General features: G+C 30.2%; 1 protein-coding gene across 1 annotated transcript in view; it reads left to right on the top strand.

The window, feature by feature from the left end:
• LOC123008138 (acetylcholinesterase) overlaps nt 1-18,218 on the top strand; it is a 53,758-nt gene that overhangs the window by 23,124 nt on the left and 12,416 nt on the right. Inside the window, exons 3-4 of the mRNA XM_044403777.1 lie at nt 8,789-8,931; nt 9,035-9,187. Of these exons, the coding sequence (XP_044259712.1) occupies nt 8,789-8,931; nt 9,035-9,187 (296 nt within the window). The remainder of the gene's footprint in view (nt 1-8,788; nt 8,932-9,034; nt 9,188-18,218) is intronic.

Consider the following 18,218-nt stretch of genomic DNA (forward strand, 5'->3'; position numbering starts at 1 on the left):
CGTACACACAAAGCAAATAAACTTTTAATGTTTAATTGCAACGACAAATTGGCACTTTTGACACAATTCTATTTAAAATAAAATTAATTTAAATCATTTATACATTCCGACTTTCTGGTATGACTGTAGAAAAGTTTTTAAAATATTGTTCTGGCTTTTAGTTAAAAGCCGCTAAATATTGATAAAAACTTCGACAAAAAATACTGATTAGAAATGTTATTTAGATTTTAATAAAAATCCTCCGAGCATCGACTCAATTATCAACCTATTTACCCATTTTTGTTCGACTTAAAAACATTCAAAAATGTGAGTTATCACTTCCATTTACAGGTTGGTTGTTTAAAATTTTCGAAGTAGCTTACCTACCTAAAAAATAACTTGAATCACGTTTTTGAACAATAAATATTAAAATTAAAATTACATTTTAAAAAAGTAAACAAAATGTAAAAAAAATTATAATAACGTTGATGATTTTTAAAAGTATTTTTTACAATTTGGTGGTAATTAAATGGAGTACAATCAATCAATCAACGCTTTTTTTCATAAATTTTCTTGAAATAACTTAAAATTAGTAAAAAACTGTTCTTTTTAAGTTTTCCTTACCCAGACTTCTGATGCAAACTTATCACGGCTTTTACACAAGTTTTTCCACCATTTTATTAATAAAAATTGCATTATAAATATTTTAAAAGCTATTAGTCGTACACAAAAAGCAAAATCAAAAAATAATTAATTAAATGCAAAAACGATTTCGCACTTTAGACGCAATTCTATTTAAAATAAAATAAATTTCCACCATATTTCTGCATTCGGGCTTCCCGGTATGATTGTAAAAAGCTTTTTTAACATTGCCTCCTAGTTAAAAGCCGCTAAAAATAGCTAAAAAGTTTCGTCAAAAAATATTAAAACTCAAATTAAATTTAAGAAGTAAAAAAACACTGCAGATTTAACTAAAATTTAAATAGTTCACAAACCATGCATTTATTTTGCTAAATGCATTTTGTCGTAAATAATTATCATGAAATTATCAACATTTTGAAATAAATTATTTTTTACTTCTGCAATCATTAAGAAATGTTATGCTATAAATTATTATATAGCTATTTGGATGCTATCAACCTTGAAAAAATAATAGGTTCTCAAATTATAAGAAAGTGTCTTTCATCCAAACAGTTTAGATAATCTCAAGTTGTCTTTGGTTGTGAGTTTGCGTTGCGAGGTGCGTATTGTTTACTTGTTGTGGTCGCTTGCACCATGTGCGCATAGCAACAGCGTTGAGTGCAGTCGACTAATGATGGGGTTGATACTACGAACGTACTACGACGCCTACGCGACGGCGTAGTAGGAAGGATTCGGCGGACGAGCAGCTCCTCTGCTGTTGTCGCTGGGTGTGAGGCCAAGGTCGCTCGTGTCCAGGGGCCGTCAAGGACGCACCTGACTGGGCTTCGTGTCGTTCAGTTCAGATTTCAGAACCTTCAAAGGATGTTACACCTTGATATCGATTCGATCAACGCTAATGTAACCAACCAGTCAAACATCGCCAGATCTCTACGTACACAAGCCCCGAGACGAAAACGGCCTTCAAAGAACACACCGACAATTTTTTACACTTTAATATTTAATGATACGAAATAACACATGTTGGGCGACAAGTTGAACTTGAAAAAATAAAAAAAATATGAGTTTTGGTAATAATTTACTCCACATTTAGTGCATGCCCCGAGACCCTAACATAAAACCACTAAATAAATAATAAATTTCCGACTACAAACTATTTTTTCAAATTAAATACAGGGTGCGTCAGAACTCGCGCCCCAGAGAAAATTTTCAAGTAAGGTAAGATACCAGAAACATGAAAAAAATGTTTAAAAAATTTTAAACAAATTTAATGATACTGATAATCTTGTATATGTTTTTTTACAATTATTTAGTAAAGGGACCAAAATTTTTCAATAAAAGCCACAAATAACATTAAACAGAGTTACAATTTAGGATACAGCTTCCTTGTTTCCTATTTTAATAGCCTATAGCAAAAAAACTTTGAAAAGTATTTTTCCAATAGAAATAAATAGAGTCAAAATGCAAACTTTAAACCCTCATAACTTCGAAATTTTTAAAGATAAAATTTATTTAACATTTTTTCCATGTTCCTGGTATCTTACCTTATAGGGCATTTTTCTCTGGGGCGCGAGTTCTGTCGCACTCTATATAGGCTGTTCCGGCTAAACCCCACATTAGAAGTTCTAACAATGATATTTATCTAAAATTTTGTTTATAGCCATAATTGGTTATGTTCTGCTCAATGAAAATATTTTAAAGTTGGCGGCACTTCTTGTTACACCGGAAGTGGATATCAACTTCGTTATTTTTAAATAGAAAGTTATGTTTTTATTGCGTTTTTGGATTCTTCAAGTGATTTTGAGTGAGTTTTTATTAGCCTTCCCTACACCTAAGTTTAACCGTTTCCGAAATATTTAGACCTTTTTACAAATTTTCGGATTTGAATCTTCCTATTCAAAAATCGATGACTCTACCATTTTTTATGTTTTATTTTGTTGAAACCGTATTAGATATACGAGAGAGAAATATTGGATCTTTCTTTTGGTGTATTCATAAGTGGAAAAATAATTAACAAACCGCCAAAATGTAAGGTTACGTTTAGAAAAATTCAAATACCCTTAACTCAATTTTTCTAAATAAAACACCTCATTTTTTTCTTCACTAGACGAGAATTTAGTTCTGCTTCGATCTGTATTAACATTCCCTATATCTATGTTTGATAGTTTTCAAGTTACAGTAACATCTTCTGATATTGTGAGAAATTCATTAGCCACAGCTACTTTAGCATAGGCTGTCATCGAAATAAGAAAAAAATAGAATATCATAGTTATTCAAATTTAGATTAAATTTGTATTTACAAAAAGAATAACACAATTATGAAAAAAGTTGGCTTTTTTTCAGTGAGATATATTTCTAAGGCAAACAAACTACCATGGATAGTAACGAATTTCTTCCATTGTAAAAAAAAGTTAAAATAACTTAGAAATCATTAAATTTACGTATTAAGAATGTTGATACAGATTGATGCAAAATTAAGTTCTCTTTCATTTAGTGAAAAAAAATTGAGGTCTTCCATTTAAAAAAAAAAATCAGTTACGGGTATTTGAAGTTTCCCAATCGTAATCTCAAATTTTGGAGGTTTGTTAATTATTTTTCCAATTATAAATACACAAAAGAAAGATCTAACCTTTTTTTTCATATAATACGAAAAGTTATCGATTTTTGGAGAAGCAAAAAAGTCTAAATACTTTCTCAAAATCACTTGAGTTATCCAAAAACTCAATAAAAAGCATAACTTTCTACTTAAAATAACAAAGTTATTACCCATTTTCGGTGTAACCAGAAGTGCTGCCATCTTGAAAATATTTTTATTGAGCAAGATCTAAAAGATTATAGCTATAATCAAAATTTTAGATTAATATCACTGTTATAACTTCTACACTTGTAATGTGGGGTTTAGCCGGAACAGTCTGTATAACAGTTGTGCAACTTTGCATAACTAGTGATCGCTTTATCTATTTATCTTCGAACCCTTATTAATAAATAAGGCTTCCCCTGGATGAAAAAGTCCGCCATGACCCTGCAAAAGTTTGACACCGTAAACCCCAAGTTGCGGTCAAAGGAGTAACAAAATCAAACCCCCAGGGACTCTATTTTATTATTTCATGTTTACATGTTTAGTAATAATCGATAAAACGCTCGTAAAATTCATTTAACAAAAGTAATTTAAAGCGAGTGCCACGAAAAATTCGCATTAAAAAATGCCACTGTTAAACTCACTCTTAGATTTTATTTCCTTTGTGTGCAATCACACAAAACATAAAGGTGCTTTAATGCAGTTAAAGCAAGCGCAATAAGATTACACCCACATATCGTAATCAACTAAACGAATTTGAACAAAGTGAAATTGATAATTGGATGGAAAAGAAATTAAACAACACATAAAAGTATTCAAGCACAGAGGGAACTCCCAGTCGGTAAATAAAGCGGCAATAAAATCCTTTTTTAAATAAATGTCGGGATTACAACACGATACAGACCGAGTTTGAGGTAATTTTACGAGCAGAGTTATTTGAGTTAAGCCACTAATCATTTAGCACAGTTTTTTATTTACTTGGTAAAGTTTTCATCACTGATTTAAAGTTTTGAGACGCTCGATCTTGTGTGTCAATTACAGTGAATTCGATAGAGAGAAGGGAAAAAAAACTAATGTTAAAACGAATGAGCCAATAAATTTTTAACCTCTTTATGGCAAATCAGAAGGGCGTTTTATTATAGAACTTGCGATGAATACGAAACGATCAAAGGATTCAACTGTTCACGGTCAAGACGCCCAAATCGAGACGCAGACAAGACGGATGTCTTTTACTTCGTTTCGAAGTTTGTTAAAAGCTTTATGCACTTAGGGCGTGAACGGCGTAAGGCTTTTATTTGGTTGGAGACTTTTCTGTTCTCGAGAAATAAAAGTTTGCCACCTAAATAGTTCAGATATTTCGGATTTTCGGGGGAAAATTAGACATAAAGTGGAAACCTATTTACACCTTTTACAGTTATTGTAGTTCGGGAATATTTGAGTGTGTTTTCTGCAAAATTGGTACAAATAAATAATACAAAAAACTGCGTTTATCTCATTAAACAGCTTGAAAAAAAAATTAGGAGTACCAAATATAAAAAAAAATAAGATAGATAAGTTGTTAATTTTTCTTAGGATCAGAATGCGAAACTGCTAAAAATCAGTGAAATACCAATCAATTTCTCAAAAATTATTTTGCTAAGATAAGACAAAAAGAAAACTTATTAGAATTCTAGGTCGGCTTTACATAAAGAATTTTTTTTTGTAGAAACATGCAGCAATGTAATTGATCCATATTTTAAAAATCATTGATAAAAAGCAAAAACAGACTTAAAACTTTAGAATAAAATAAAATTTATAAAAAAAATACTCGAATCTAGGACTTTCTATCTATTTTTTATTTATTTCCATTGCTGTTTGTCTAAAAAAAACTAATTTTGAAATATTTTTAAACAATCTGACGACTTTAAAATTTATTTTGAAAATTTGAAAAAGAATTTTTTTATCTATAGACATTTATGCTTTTTTCCACATTTTACTGGTCTTTGAGGTCCCACGCAAAAAGCTCCAAAGGCAATTTTAGAACCAGAATTTCCACGATTTTACTACATATTATTTTGCGGTCCGAAAATCGCCAAATATTTCTCCTGTAACTCCCACATTATCTACTCACGAAAACTCTGTTCACACTAATTTTATAAATTTTCTCATTTCGCAAACATGTTTTGAATAGTTTTTAAATTGTAAATTGTCCACTCTAACTTTTAAATTACCCGTAATTTTCCGGGTCTTGCAAAAAGCTCAAATACCTGGAATATTTTACAAGTCCGAATTAAAAATTTCTAATTCTTGTCTTAATTCTAATTTTTTTAAATCGGTTTTTATCTTTAAATTTGATATAAAAAACGTAATTACTGTTTCAAAATGTGTCGTCTAAGTAACTTCGATAAAATCGATATTGAACCTTCTAATTACCTAAGAAAACACAATAACAACAAGAAATAAACCAAAACAGAGAAGATAATGCGCCCTTTGACCTCTACACCCACACAGTCGAGTCTCTAAATTGTTTACCAAATCAGAGTATCCACACTGTCTTGTTATCATTTTTATTCCGGAAAAAGAGTAGAAAAATGAACTGTTCCCCATTCACACATCTCCATTCTTTCTCCAGTTTCACGTTCGCATAAATAACCGTCTGGTTATACCATTCGGCGAGTTTATCTAACCCGCCATAAATAATACATAAAGAGATCTCGTTGTAGCTTATCCCTTCGGCTATTGTTTCCCTGATTGGAAGGCCCCCGAAATCAGATACCGATCCTGCAAACTTCATTGTTCATTAAAAATCCCCATATCTATGTATTTTCATTTTTGAGGTTGGTAATTGGCTCGTCCGAAGTTTGTCGTTGTGGTGGTAATTTTCTACGTGTCCGCAATGAAAATGACGCCTCCGGCGGTTAAACACGAAAGAATTTCAGGCATGCAACTGTCAACTCGATTTTAATTCGTAACGATAAGTTTCGGTTAATTACAGACACGCTACAGACCGATGCGATTTTAGCACGTTATTGTGCGAGGAGGGCTCCGAGGGTGCAGTCACGTTGTATATTATTTTTCAGCTCACGTTTAGTCCGGCACATAAAACCTAATTGAAGTAATGCGCACGGCGACAGGCAATCGGAAACCCGCTTTACAATTAGACCCGGAACGAAATTTACTAAAAATACACGAGGATTTAATTTTATGTGGGTTGAAGCAAGGATAAGTGAAGGAGACGTTGCGGTCTGTGAGAAAAAAGTCTGACTCTTGATCGTGACCTTTTTCAAAGACTGAAAGTGCTTTAATACACCCACGTATACAAAATTTAGACACTTTGAACCACAGTCGGCTTAAATTTGCGCTGTCAGAATTTGTAAACTAAGGAAAATTTTACAAAGTAAGACAGTTTTAAAAAAATAGCTGGTAAGCTGACGAAATCTGAGACTAAAAATTAGCCAATTTGTAATAAATATAAGAAAAAAATTAGGTATTTACCAATGAGAAAAATAAAAAAATTAAAATATCTAGTAAAATACTACGATATTGTAGTCACATAATAACATTTTGGTGAAAGGTTTTATCATTTTACAACCATATTCGCTATTTGAACAATAAACTCTAATTATATTTTGGTACCCAGCCCGGCGCATCCACCAAAAGTGCTCCTACAATTTTTAAGTATTTACTAAGAAATAATTAACAACTTAGCAATTGAATTGTTTATTAAATTTAGCATTTAATAATATTTCAGATTTTGTAGGTATAAAGACATCAAAAGTTTTAATGTTCGTAGTTTAATGTTGTATTAATAGCTAGTCGTTATTTAATTTTTTCAAAAAATAAATAGTTATCAAAAAACGTTTGGTTTCATACTCAATTTACCCTCTATCTATAATCCAGTTATTATCTTAGATCACAGATCAAGTTATGAGTGACAATAAAAACTCGGATTTTCTGTCTTTTTGTTGTATGAAAATATGGTTTCACTAGTTTATTACAGTTTTCTAAACACAAAAGTTTCCTAGCCAAAGGCATCCAGCAAACATGTGAATTTAAAATAATTCAGAAAAAACAAAGTCAACACAATTTTTACTGAAAAGAAAAGCGAAAAAGCGTTTACATATTTCATGATCATATTACATCAAAGCGCATTTGGAACTCATATTTAAAAATAGGAAAAACTCTGAACATTGTCATTTACTATAACCTGAAACATCTGAGTTTTTCAAAGACATGTTTTGTACTTCAATATAAGCAATTTTTTATTTTGAGGGAAAGAAGCTTGCGACACGAGCATCACGAGCAAAACAAAAATACTTTTATCACGTGTATTAAGTAATATTTTTTGTACAACCACTATTAAAAATAGGTTTTATCACTTCAAAAATGCTAAAATGACAACAATTCCTTGTTCCCTTGTATTTTTGTACTGGTTCGGTGATAAAAACATGAATTTTGAAGAAGATTTTCCAAAAGCAGCTGCAAGAGACACGGTGGTTGGAAGTCTTCAACGGTCGCCGTGGGATATATTGAACATTCAATGGCAAACAAGAACAGAATCGCATCCAACATATTGCTTTCAAATAATGAAAAAACATAAAGAGTTAATTTTTATTTTACGAATTGTACAGTTTATGTTCATAATTATGTGAAATAAACTGAACTTCATTGTATTTTTACTTAAAAGTGAATTACTTTTAACACTAATTCCAAAAAATTGCATTTTTAACACTTCATGCAAACGCTAATAAGCCCATTTTTAGTGCTAGTTGTAAAAAAAGTATAAGATCGAGTATCATAAGAAACTAATAATTTGAGTTTTCATCATTTTTTCAATCTTGTACATTAGGTAATAATTTGTTTATCTAATTTTATTTGTAATCAGCACATCAGCCAAGTCTAATAGACAAGAAAATGATAAAATAAATGTTAAACAGACAGAACATTTTTTGTTAAGAGTGTAAAAAAATTCGAAGTTTAAACTCTAAAAGCAGTGTGTCAAAAAATAAAGTTTTAAATTTTCTTTGTGCAGAGTCTAATTAGAATAATTCAGAAATAATGAAATGAAATTTTACTACTATTTCAGAAAAGTTACCACGAAAAGGTTCATATCTATTTAACTTAAAAGTTACTTATTTCTTATATCTTGTACTTATTTCTTTCTTGTATAAATCTCTTCACAAATATTTTAACTTTACCATCTTATGATTTAGAAATTGTTATTTATCAACATTTTTGAGAAACTTATATGTTTTATTTTAATTTTTCACATATAGTTTTACGAGTATACACATTTTTTAGCAAAAATTTCAAAGAATAATTTAAAAAACTGATCCACTACTATTTAGAAATCAGTTCTTATTGTTTAGAAAATAAGCAGCCTCATTATTTCTCTTAAATTAGTGTTCCACAATCACAAAAACGGCAATCCAAACCCAAACTTTAAAAAAAATGTTAAAATAAAAAAAATAATAATTTGTTAACTATCCCGGCGCATCCACCAATATTACAAGTGCAATATAAATTCAAATCATGCTTTGTTATTTTAAAAACCAAATACCTATTCAAGTATTTGCTCTTTATGGCTTTCTAAAACGCTTCATTTGATTTCAGGCACTTACTTCTTACTTTACGATTTTATCGATTTCTTCGAAAAGGATGGCCCTAGCTTCCTTCAACGAGACAAATATCACGACATTATCGATACGATATTCAAAAATATGAGTCGGTTGGAACGTGATGCTATAGTATTTCAGGTAAGAGGTTTAAAATGTTCTCAGGTCGAGATAAATTGAATGCAATATATTCTTCACCAAAAAGGAATTTTTAACGTGTAAAAATGATTGTTAATTTTTCCAGTATACTGATTGGGAGCACGTCAACGACGGCTACTTAAACCAGAAAATGGTGGGCGATGTTGTCGGTGATTATTTTTTCATCTGTCCAACAAATGACTTCGCCGAGTTGGCAGCAGAGCGAGGAATGAAAGTCTACTATTATTTTTTTACACACGTAAGTAGACACTGAAAAATATCTTGAGAAACGGCTTTGTAAATACTCAACGACACACTTCCTGCGTCAAGTGTGCGTTAGACCCCGTTTTCACGGCGATAACTACCACTGGATTGTTTTCAACAAATCACTAGAACAGAATATTCCTCTAGTCGCCAATTGTTACATTCCGTTATTATGACCCGAGTTAATTAAACTCATCTACCAACACTAACAAGAAAACTTCTTCCGACTTGAAAGATTAAAATAGTTACAAAAAAAATTAATAAATATTTCCGGCGTAGTAAAGTAATTAAATTAGTTTCAAGTGTTCGCCCTGTATATTAATCTGAATGTAACTCTGGTAATAGTTTGTACTTTTATTGCTCTCAAAGCACGACTCGCTCTTGGTAATAATGTTCCAGTTAGTAATTTCGCTGTCTTGGTATAAATAATAAGCAGGTACTCGCAATGGTATAATAACACAGTCTGCACTCGGAAGTAAATAAATTCAAGGGAACAAACTTGTTACACCACTGAAATCGATCAAATTCCGGGCTAAGTCGAGTGCGTAAAAAGCAGCTTCGGGCACTCGCTAAACGTCATAATGATGAAATATAGGACGGGAAGGCCCTCTCGGATAGACACGGTTATCATCTTAAGCGTGCCGTTTTTTACTTTGGCTCCATGCCATCCGTGGAAAAATTGCGTGCTATATAGCACTTTGCGAGTTCATAACAAAACGTCTAGACTTTTTCAACGATCCATGCATTATTTAATAAGAGCGGTTTAAGACCACTTTGCATAAGAAAGAAGTGTTCCACCGCTATCACAGCTCACCATTCCGGAGGATTGAAACCACGCACGATACACAATGGGTAATGGATGCCAAATCTATCACGCATTCAAATTAATTCAACATGATTTCATTTTTTATGTTGGTAATCCCATGATTTTTATAAACAGAAAAAATAGAACAGTACATTTCGTAGGCTAAAAAAGATTTTTTTTTTAATATGTTCCCAATGCTTTGAGCCCATTTGTATTCCGCAAGTCGCAATTGTTACACTCTCTTATGGCACGAGTTAATTAAATCTCATCAGACCAACACTAACAAGGGAACTTCTTCCGACTTCAAAAATTATAATTAAAAGAAAAACTTATCTCTATATTTTCTTTAAAATATGGTTCTAAAAATTATATTTGAAAAATTTGTGTTATCTCCTAGACTTCTTACGACGAAATATTAAATGAAACACGTTTCTCTCCAAGCTTAAAATGTGTATTTTCGAAAAGTACTCTAAGCTGACTCGTGAAAACTCAACTAACTTTTGCATCTGAAAAAAAAAACAATATATCTCAAATGCATCTGAAGGAATTTCTTATCAAAAAATAATACCAAAATATTATAGAAACGAGAAATCGTTTTTATAAATTTGGTTGAATCGAATAATAAATTGATGGTTTGGAATTTCACAAATCTACAATTGTTTTTATTTTTATTTTATTCCTAAGTTTTTTATTATGAAGAAAATCTAAATTTTAATTCCTTACAAAAACAAAAATTAGGTATAGAGCCTAAGTATTTTTTCTCTAATATTTTTTTAATTTTAATATCACAAATAAAGGCTTTGTTAAGTAATGTCTTACTATTGACACAAATGCTTTCGTAATAATGTTTCCCCCCAACGGGGAATCAAGTGACGCCTTATTTCCTCATGTTATAATAAAATAAATAAAACACCAATTTTTACTTTTTAAAACTGCAATTTAATAAACGAAATATTTTGACAAATTATTTAACATTGTAAACAATTTATCAGTTTCTTATAGTGTTATAAATTTAGCTTCTTCGGTTGAAAGTTTTGTATGCATCTTTCGAACAAAAATCGATAAACCCTGGAATGAAAATACTCTTGGCTCCATTACCTACATTCTCTGGATTAAAATTGTTGTTTATTCCCTTGATACATAAAAAATAACTATTTCGTCCCAACTGAGAATTAAGTGACGCTTTATTCCCTCGAGAAAAAATAAATAAAATACCAATTTTCAAACTCGTCAAGTTTGGAAAATAAACATAAAAATGATCTAAATTCGAAAATGTTTAACATAAGTTACACCTTTATACATAGGATAAAGTTGAAAAAAAAAGAAAGAAAATGTAGCTGAAATCAGCATTTGTCAATATTCTCACAATTTTGAAATAAAAAAAATGAAATACCGATTTTACTCCTAAAACTGTAAATTATTTGACATTATTTTACAAAATTTATCATTTTCCTATGTTATTATTAATTTAGTCTGTTAGGAGGAAGGTTTTGTATGCATCTCTCGAATAAACATCGTTAATCCCTCAATGAAAATGCCCTCGGCTCTTTTTGGTCCCCTTCGAAATTATCTATCATTCTTGGGATTAAAATAGCTTGTTGATCCTTTGAACATAAATAACTATTATCGAAAATTGAGCCATAAAAAAGAATAAAAACATAAAAATTCTCATTAAAAACTTTAAAAACTACGGTTGTAAAGTTTTGTTCCATAAACATTTTAAAACAATTAGTTACAAAATTTCTCACAACTACTAGAGTTGGAACTTTTATTACCCAAACAATTACAAAAATGAAAAAAATTAACCAAATTTATTAATTTTTTACATTGATAAGTCCATGATTTTTATAATTATTTTAACTATAAAATTTTATATTAAAACTAAACAAATGTTTCAACAAGTGAAATATTCATAAAATTTTAATGTTCATAATGCAAATAAATAATTCGTTAAATAAATTTAAAATTTTATAGTAGAGCCACTAATAAAAATAAAAATCCCTCATAAAAACTGTTATCAAAAATCTTTATTAACATTTTTAAACTTCAGTTGTCAAAGATTACATGATTTTGGCCTGTTTATTTCTGTCTTATAAAAACTCTGGAATTTTAAGAATGTTAAATACGAAATTTTAGATTAATAATAGCAACCTGTATCGTTGGTTGTGTTCTCGCAATTGGCTGCGTTTTGGACAAAAATCAATTTAGTGCCATCCTCGTTTCGAAAATAGCATGGCATGTCTAGCCGCGATCATCTCCGTTTTCCGAGAAGTCAATTACGTGTGATTCTTTTCCGTCTCACTATTTCATGTGGCGGCGCGATAACGAGCGAGCTTTTGGCTTCGGGATAAGTAGGGTGTCTGATTTCGGCCACAGGCAACAGGAGACTAGAGCAATCGATGACCGAGCTCGTTTCGGCCTGACCGGATGTCCGGCAGACGCACTGCTCTTTAGAGGCTTCCTGTCTAATACCTGCTTAATAGATGGACGTATTAACAAACGAACGAACGTGTCACGGTTTTACAATAAAGAGACCAAACTGTTATTTACGTCATTTCTAGCACACAAATTGCAGAGATAAGAATCGGACAAGGAAAGGCACGACAAGCGAGTTCTAACTTGTGGGACTTCGGTTATTTCGAGCTTTCTGTTAAAGAATATGCGATTTTCGACGCTCGTGCATATTTTATTAGGGAATTACGTGTGTGGGCTTTGCCAAGTTTTATAATAGTTGATACGGGAGAACTCCATTTACTTTATTATTGATGGAAACGGAAAACTATTATTTTGTGAGTTGTAAACAAAGTAAAAACCTTCGATTTTCCGTGTGATTTGATAACACGGTTTTTTAATTGACTAAACTTTTAAATAAAAGATAAAAGAAAGAAAAGTCTACATGGTAGCTACATAGATAAAAAAGCTTCACACTTTAACAAAAACGAATATTTTTGCTGAAACTGGAGGTTTCATTTTCGCAATTCAAAACCAAGTAATTAGTACACAAAAACATAAAAGATATTTAATCAAAAGCAAAAATGACGACAAAGAAGCTTATGATTCTGACTCTGTACCCTATTCTTGGTTAAATAAAATTTTGAGAATATACAAAATACATTCAAGTCTAATCTCATTCCTGAAATGTATTATAAACTTTTGGAAAACCACTAATGATTAACATTAGAAAAAGAAAACAATAATTTTAAAACAGATCCAATTCAAATTTAAAGGGGCATTTTTTATTAGAGATAAACTCGTATGCAGCTTCATAATGAGGTCAAAACAATTACTTAAAATTCAATTAAATTCAAAAATCTTATGAAAGATCTAAATACATTTGCAATACCTGTATTAGTTTATTCGTATGGAGTTATTAAATAGATAAAAACAGATATTAATAACATTAATGTCGAAATCAGTATATTGTTTACCCAGCTTAGAAAATACCATCAAAATCATTAATTGAAAGATTTTTTTTTCAACAAAAAATAATGAGCTTAGTTTTTTTAATTAATTTAGTTTACATACGAGTAGTCGACAAATTGTCTCACTTAGGAAATATTTCTTAGATCAGTGTAATAATAATATTTTGATTAAAGCTAATGGTTTGAATGATGAAAATTTTACTCCATTGAATTTAATTAATCCATACATAAATGAAATGATTATTAACGAAAATATAATTATAGAAATTTTAAAAGAAAAGCCTTTACATGGTAGATTTTTCAGCTATATACAGGCTGCGCCAGAACTCGCGCCCCAGAGAAAAATTTCAAGTAAGATTCTATCTGTCAAAAAATTTTGACATTTATTTTTTGACATTTGATTTTTTTATGTCTATTTAATTACTGTTGATCTTGTATATGTTTTTTTACAATTATTTAGTAAAGGTACAAAAATTTTGCCAATAAAAGCCACAAATAACATTGAACAGAGTTACAATTTAGGCTACAGCTTCCTTGTTTCCTCTTTTAATAGACTATAGCAAAAAAACTTGGAAAATTATTTTTCCAACAGAAATAAATATAGTCAAAGTGCAAACTTTTAATCCTCATAACTTCGAAATTTTTATAGATAAAATTTTTTTAACATTTTTTTCATGTTTCTGGTATCTTACTTTATATGGCATTTTCCTCTGGAGCGCGAGTTCTGGCGCACTCTGTAGATGAAAAAGCTTCACACTTTTGGCTAACAAAAACAAATATTTTTGCTGAAACCGAAGGTTTCATTTTTGCAATCCAAGACCAAGTTATTAATACAATAAATTATAAAAAATATATAATCAAAAGCAGTAGTGACGACCTTTATAGAATATGTAGAGCACAATCAGAAAGAATTCAACAAATCATTTCTTCTTGTCAAGTGTTGACTGCATCACAGTTAATGATAATGTGGTCAAAATAGTTCATTCTCAGTTAGCTTTTAATTCTGCTCTGATTAAAAATAAATCACCTTACTATAAATATGAATCATATTCATTTCTAGAAAATAACAATTACAAATTCCAAACATTATTCTTATTTGTAAAACTGAAAAACACCCAAACCAAAAGTCTTATCGAGAAAAAATTTCTAAATATATGATTTTTGCCAGTGAAATTAAAAACATGTGGAACATGAAAGAAATCAAAATTATACCAATAAGCATTTCCGCAATTGGAGTTGTACCAAACTCAAATTTTAAAATTAAATTGAAATTTAAATATTGAAATTCAAAAAGCAGTTCTTTTAAACACTTGCAATATTGTTAGAAAATGTCTCAATATTAACGAAATTCAATAACAGTGACGGTAGACTGGGAAATTTTAGGATTTTTTATCTTATATTAATCTCATTTTCAAACAATGCATCAACGTCTATACTTGATTGCAATATCCGTAATGGTAAATTTTGCCTGAATGCAGGTCTAGACCGCCGGGTCAGAGAAGTGTAAAAGTTGTGGAAATTATTTGTGCAAATTATGTCTTGAATAATTGTCTGCCAAATGGTATCTTCTTTTTTTGATGGGACAAATAATCCGTAAAAAAATACAAAACACTTTGGAAAGCAGTACTTTTTCGAAATCGTCCGTAAATTTGACAAAATAGTTCGTAAAGTGTGTAGTGTTGAATGCATAGTATTTTTAGAAAATAACACGTGTTAAAAATTCAGGGCCTTGTCAAGCAAATAGCTAAAAAGAGTCAAGTTTTGTTTAAAGCGAGTTAAAGTGCCCATTTTTCGTCAATATTCGTTTGCCTAAAATAGGATAATGGTATTTCTATCACAGTCGTCAATAAAAACGTCGGTAAATAAAACATTTTGTATAGACACACGTTGGTGATGTATACGACGCCAAATATCGCTGCTGTCATGTTGAAATGACAGAAATAAATTGCTTTAGGTGAATAATTTCAGTGGAATATAAAAAACAAAGTGTAAGTTAAATGAAATTTAAAAATGTATTTATTTGTCGTTAAGTGATTAGCATTGTGAGCAATAAATATTAAAATATTAGTTATGAGTGAAATTGCTAATCACATAATAATTGTTTGCGAGAGTCAATTTATATTAATGAGTAATTTAATAAATAAGTGGTCCACACTGGACTCGGTTATGATTTATGGAAATGTTCCATAACCTAATTGTAATAGTTTGGCGTCACCCAATTCCAGAACGTCGATAAAGCAGCGGTGATACGCCAGCACACAGCACTGAATTAAATTAAAACGATCCAACTATACACACACCCAAATTGGAATTTTAGTGTAAACAAAGATTGAATTTTTCCAGGCCAAAAACTGGAAACGATCATCTTTCACGCGTGTTAATTTACATCGAAAAGCAAGGAAAAGCGTATAATATATCGTTTCCACCACAATAGATTTTCAATATAGTAGTGGAGCCACTTTTTGCTGTCAACCCACAACAGCATTATCATGAAAATGTATTGATGATAGTGAAAGGAAATGCCTGAGGTTGCTTCAATGCCTGAATAGAAAACGCTTTTTCATCCCCTCGTGCGGAATTGTTAATCTGTCTGCAACTGAAGTATCATTTTGTTACTGTTTGAGCATCGATTTAAGGCCGCGATATTGGGCCGTTTTGCTTCAACGAACTAGACGGCTGTTTGCCGTAATTTCATCATTTCGAGTACACGCTACGACGACTTTTCTTGCTCCGGTCTGTCCTGAACGAATTTACTATTATTCGACGATTCGGCGAGCACTTAAACACCACTTCTGCAATGGGACGATTCGGTTCAACCTGATTTAATAAATGCGAAAAAACGCAAAAGGGGCTTTCTAAGGACGCAAACTTGACCAACTCGACAAGTGCGAGCTTTATTGGCTCAACCGCGACCCAAACACAACCACTAATAAAATATCACAAATTGCCTTAATAGTTTTCTTATAAAATAAAGCAGAAAATATCACAAATTGCCTTGTTTATAAGCATCTCTGCACAATGTGATTTTCATCTCATTGTGCATTTCTTCACCATTATTTGCTTGTCTTCTCTTTTTTGTTACTTCCTAAAGACGTTATTTTTTTAATGGAAAATTTGTATCTGCAATTTTTCGTGTAATTATTTTGTGGCGTAAAAATAAAGTAAAAAAATTATTGATTTTTCCAAATTTATGGGCGAATATGCAGTATGATTTACGCCAAAACTGCAAACGAAAATCAAGAGAAAAATAAACTTTTTTTTCACTGAATCAATAATAAAGTTTTGCTCGTTTCAGGTGAAGCAAAAAATATTTTTCCTTTAGTTTTGACGTAAAATTAAGACATTTTTTTTCCTTGTCAACTCAATCCGTGGACATACTGTATACAAAAGAGCCTGACATTTAACAAGAGCTTGCTTGGTAGTCTATTTACAAAAGTAACTGAATAACAAATAGAAAAATCTCGTTTCAAATTACTACTATCTTGTAATTTTTCTATTTCTAATAAGTGATACTATAAAAAACTTAAATCGTAGGTTTGTCTAGTCAAAGAAAAGTTAGAAAAGCATTAAAAACAAGTAGTAAAACAAGTTAGTAAACATAAATTTGTAAACATACGGTCACATTAATGTAGTTAAAATAATGTTAATACAAGTAAAATATCAAAACGATAAAAATTAGTTGAAAAGTAGAATAAAAATACCCAAAAGCATAAATGTAAGAATGTAACAAAATACAAGACGTTACGCGTAAACCGTTAGAATTTAAGTGATAATTTTAAAGGAACAAAAGAAAGAGCGTATTAAAAGTAAAAATAAAATAAAAAGTAAAAAAGACAATTCCAGAAGATTCAAAAAAGTTATAAAAAAAATCAAATATTGTAGGTACTTTTACACAGTTTTTAATTTAATAGTTCTAAAACAAGCTTATCATCCTCTGTAACCCTTCCACCGAAAGAATGTTTATATTTCGTATTTATTAAAATCGGAGAAAACATAAAAAAATTTACAATATTGTTAATCAAACAACTGACTGACTATTTTTTTATGAAAGTTCTTTAACATAGTGAAAAAGTATTTTTTCGTAAAAAAGTAGAACAGAGGACTCTTTAGTTGAAGAAAACAGTTTTTTTTTTGTTATTAAATAATCTAGTTTCCAAGTTTTTCTTAAAGAAAATGAACAAAGCTGTATTTATCTAAATTAATTTAATGAATGTAAAATGTGCGGTAAAAATAAATTAATCCATTTAAATCCATTTTCTTATTTTATTACCATTTTTTATTTAAGGCCACTTATGTTTCAAGACTGAGGCAGAAATTCTAATCCACTAATAACATACACGTAGATACTAACTGAAAAAAAATTCACCAAAACAAGTTGTAAACACTCTTGACTTAAAAAAGTGTTAATATCATATCATAATCTCAATATAAGTCGAGTTTTATAATTACATTTATTTGTTAATTATTTTATTTCTGTAACTGAAAGGCAGATGTCAATATCATTTCTTTGTTCATTGAATCATTTCTTTTATTAAAGTTTAGAAATTGGCAATAATTAATTTTATGTTCATTGCAAAAATAAAATTTTAAAATTGCGAATTATATTTCTGAACCTGAGTCTTAAAGAGATCATTCTCATATTACTTTTAAAACTTACGCGATTAATATTTCAGAACGTCAGAACAATGAAAATAAAGATTGACCTTTTTAAGATTCAAATCTAGATTTATCAGTTTTTCATATTTACTTTGACTGAAAAGTTTTAGTACACTTTTTTACAGTTTTTTTTATCTTACTAA

This window comes from Tribolium madens, unplaced genomic scaffold, assembly GCF_015345945.1.
Source record: "Tribolium madens isolate multiple individuals breed KSU strain unplaced genomic scaffold, Tmad_KSU_1.1 Scaffold_3;HRSCAF=73;Tcas5.2_LG2, whole genome shotgun sequence".
In the NCBI taxonomy this organism is placed as follows: domain Eukaryota; kingdom Metazoa; phylum Arthropoda; class Insecta; order Coleoptera; family Tenebrionidae; genus Tribolium; species Tribolium madens.